This window comes from Mya arenaria, chromosome 2, assembly GCF_026914265.1.
Source record: "Mya arenaria isolate MELC-2E11 chromosome 2, ASM2691426v1".
NCBI lineage: Eukaryota > Metazoa > Mollusca > Bivalvia > Myida > Myidae > Mya > Mya arenaria.
In genome coordinates, this window is record NC_069123.1 from 25885112 (window position 1) to 25889252 (window position 4141).

The window sequence follows — 4141 nt, forward strand, 5'->3', positions numbered from 1 at the left end:
CATGACAGACGAATCCATTCGCCTGATCTCTACTATTCTTCTTCTTTTTCTATCAGGATATTTCGTATTTACAAACATTTCCGAAAACTATTATTACTGATAGCTACTAAGAAGGATGATTGCAACGAATTACCACCAGGATATACGACAAAGATAATTTCTCTTGTGGCGTATTTAATCACCAGTCTGCAAAGTATACTTTCTTGCCCTCAAATTACAATTGTCCTCGTTTCTTATTTGAATCAAGATATTTGTTCTAAAACACAATACCGCTAGCATTAGTACAGCAAGTATGCATATGTCAACACAATATTTATTACATAATACTCGTCCATTTAAGTTAAGAACACCTATTCAAAAGCCATAAACAGGCTAATTGTATTCAATGAATTCTCATATTCGATGTCATGTTAAGGACGCAAAAGCATCAATGTCGTTCTATTTTGGTCATATCTTCCCGTCTGGATCCTAAGACAATGATTAACAAACAAAACTAATATTCTGTTTAACATTTAAAAATATACTAAGGTATAGAAGAGTAAAGCATGTTAACATGTTTATTAAAAAAAGGGAGATCATACCTCAGCTAAACGGCCAGCTAAGATGGTACACATGCGCAATAAGTCATGATTTTGTTTTATAAATGCAATAAACCGGGTTCAAATATGTCCAGAATGACGATAAATATTTTCTATTTCAGACCATAAACCTGATGGTGACTAACGTAGTATTCTTTGCAGTGGTGCTGAACTACACGGAGAGTGTCGATTACGAAACACAAACTAACAAAATCCAATATTTGTTTTTCATTCAGAACGTGAAGATACTGGAAATAATCGTCGCCATGTTCGTCCTATGTAGGTTTTTCCTACAGATGTTTCAAGTTCATCGACCTCAAAACTATGACTTTCTTGGTTTATAATGTATCAATATAAATTCAACCACAAATTTCAGATCGTTAAGATGCTTGTTACCATTGTCGCCCTGTTCGTCCTATGCTGGCTGCCCCTCCAGACATTTCTCGTGGTGCTTAACTACACCGAGGTTGTCGATCACAATTCTCTCAACCTCACCTTCTTTATCTGCCACTGGATTGCCATGTCCAACAGCTTCGTCAACCCTATAGTCAACGGAACTCTCAATGATAGCTTTAGGGTAAGCATTTATATCCATTACCTATTTTAGACCAGTCATTGTAACGCAATTTTCAACTGCTTTACCAATCTTTTCATGAACGGCCTTCTCAATGATAGCTATATTGTAAGCATTTAGTTTAAACCAATTTACCAATGTATTTGAGCTCGATTGTTGAGGTCGAAAATATGATCTACAGGCGAGTCCGTTTTCTGGATACTTTCATCTATGAACACAACATCGATCTGCTTTATTGTCGAAAATGAACTGTTATTGTACTGTATTACGCAATTTGATATTGCTTATTAGTTGATTAATAAATTCATCGCATGTATATACCTTCAAATATCGGTAGTAAATCAGCCAGGCAGGTTGGTTGAAGCAGTTGTTGGCATTAATCAAACGCGAAAATGCACTTTTTAAAATTTTGTATCACAAGACTTTAAACTAGTAAAAAATGTTGTTCGTTACTTTTAATTTCAGGCTGATGCGAAGAATATATTCTGCCGTTGTTTGGGCTCCGACACGAAGCTGTTAAATTCAGGCGGGCTATATCGTTCAATACCTACGGTAAACAGACACAAGATGCCAGCAGCGACAGCACCGCTGTCATCAGCTACCTTACACACAGTAAATCGGACGCCAGGAACAGACCTTACAAATCGCATTGCAAGGACATGGTTTTAAAGATCTGCACGACATGAATAATGTAATTGGTACACCCATCGTTTTGGAGATTTTAGATTTGTTCGGGGATAAGTGGATTGAATTATTGACATCATTTCGAGAAAAAAATCGGGAGAGCAGTCTTCATGAAACTAGCAATCTCTGTCTCTTATTTACAATGATGATGAAGGAGCAACATATCATTGAAACTTGCAAAAATACGAGAGTTTCCAATATAAATAAACCTTTAATTATTGTTTTTAATGCTAAAATAGTATCGGAAAGGATTATGGCAATATATTTTCATCTAATTGAGCGAACATCTATTGAAGCATAACAAGTCCTTCTCTAAATGTTGATGAATTGCCAATCTCTATCCGTTCTCAACAAATTCCTCCGCAATTAAAAAATCCATCTACCATTCAAAGTGATTGGGACGCGTTACAAGCATATTATATTTTAACATATAGCCTTGTATAATCATAGCTCTTTTCTCACACACATCGTGGTGAATTACACAGTTTGACGAAAATACAACGGTAAGGAACAGACATGTAACATGTATGCCTTACTGAGTGCTTTACCTTTATTTCTAAATGAAACGAGATAATTTCTCCAAATACGGTTTTAATGTGAAGCAATGATTGTATGTTTCATCAACGAATACTATTGTATTTCAGAGTATAACCAACCATTATGACATTTGAAACTTATCAATTATGTTTGCTGAAATTGTTGTTTTACTGTTGTATATAACTATATTGCGTACACATAATACACAGAGTAAAATATTTAATTGTTTGATATTACTGAATGTACAAACCACAAACTGTTTAGTTAAGCAAAATGAGTTCCCGAAACAAGGCGATCGATTGAATTAATGTTAGCTTCTTAAGGCGCTTTTGTCGAATGATATATTGAGCAAAACAGGAAGTATCCACGACTTATTTATGAACAGTTCAATACCAAATAAGGTCAAACCACACACACACAATCATAACATATTCTAATGTATCAAACCTTACTGAATCTGAGACATAACTTAAACGTGAAAATATCTTTGTTGAACAACGTTTATGAAACGCAGTCACATTCAACATTCTTGATATACTTGACAGCATTTCTTCATTTACTTTCGTCAGAAATACGAACTTGGATGCTGGTCACTTTGTATCCTTTTAAATCTAGATGGAGTCAAATTTTCTAATATCAAATTATTTCCATTTACTCAAAAAGGTGGTTTTATTACTTAACTATATGTTTACATATGATTACATCTGCATTTTGTTCAAAAAATAAATTAAAAGATGTTAATCGAATGCATGACATTACATTTACATCAAAGGGTAAGCACCTCTTTAGGCAGAACATACACAGGCAATGCTGTAAATCTCACTTGTCAGCATTTGATATGTTGGGATGGAGTTCGTTGGTGATTTAAATCCATTGCACCTTGATAAGATTGGTTCCAACCAGATTTTAGACAGATGAAATGTGTATACAAAAGTTATATTTTTGTTCACAGCAAAAACAACGTTTCGAATTTTTACTACTGTTTCGGAACGGCATCATATAGGCGTGTAATATTTGAATAAGTCTTTAATAACACTAAATGCCAGTAGTAACAAATCGGCCTCCCCCCTATGCATGACGAAGACACCGAGTAGTAAACATTTCTTGACACATAGAGCTTTGTGCAAGATGTTATTTCATACTGAATAGGGTGTCGTTTAACTATTCTACATATGCGGGAAAAGTACTTCATACATAGTATTGTTATCTAATCAGCCTTCATCATACTACCACTAACTTCTAACTTTTGATATATATTTAAGTAATTATAACTGAACCTATTCGAGTATATAATTGTTACTAAATCACCATCAGAAAGAAAAAAAGATCCCAGAGATCCCAGGTATTCGTACATTTGAATGATATACAGTGGTCAAATGTTTTCTGTTGCATTCACATGCTGATTAAGCTCCGTGCCAATAGGTCAATAAGCCTATTTCCCTGGCTTCTGAAAGAAACGCTTTTAATTGCCAGCTTTGTAAGCTTTGTAAGACAAGTTTTTGTAAACTAAGATAATATACATTCGAGAGATAGGTACACGTATAAAATCAACTTCCTCTGTTTGAAAGAAAAATAATTCTTGTGAGTTAAAACTATTTAATCAGGGCAAATCTTGTTTACAGAACATTTCATCAATCCAGAAGAGTCTTTATTTCAACGTAATATATATAAAGAAATATGATCATGTAAACTTTGAAAGTGAAATATATGTTAAAATCGTTTGTTCAAAAATAATCCAACTGATAGAGCTTCGATTGAAACAATAAAT

The 4141-nt window shown here is 34.0% G+C and overlaps 1 protein-coding gene across 1 annotated transcript; it reads left to right on the forward strand.

The window, feature by feature from the left end:
• Window positions 1-962: 962 nt before the first annotated feature.
• Window positions 963-2560, forward strand: LOC128244640 (neuropeptide Y receptor type 6-like). The gene is made up of 2 exons (XM_052962662.1): window positions 963-1155; window positions 1618-2560. Exons 1-2 carry the CDS (start codon window positions 964-966, stop codon window positions 1819-1821), a joined length of 396 nt encoding a protein of 131 aa, XP_052818622.1. The 5' UTR covers window position 963; the 3' UTR covers window positions 1822-2560.
• Window positions 2561-4141: the final 1581 nt, after the last annotated feature.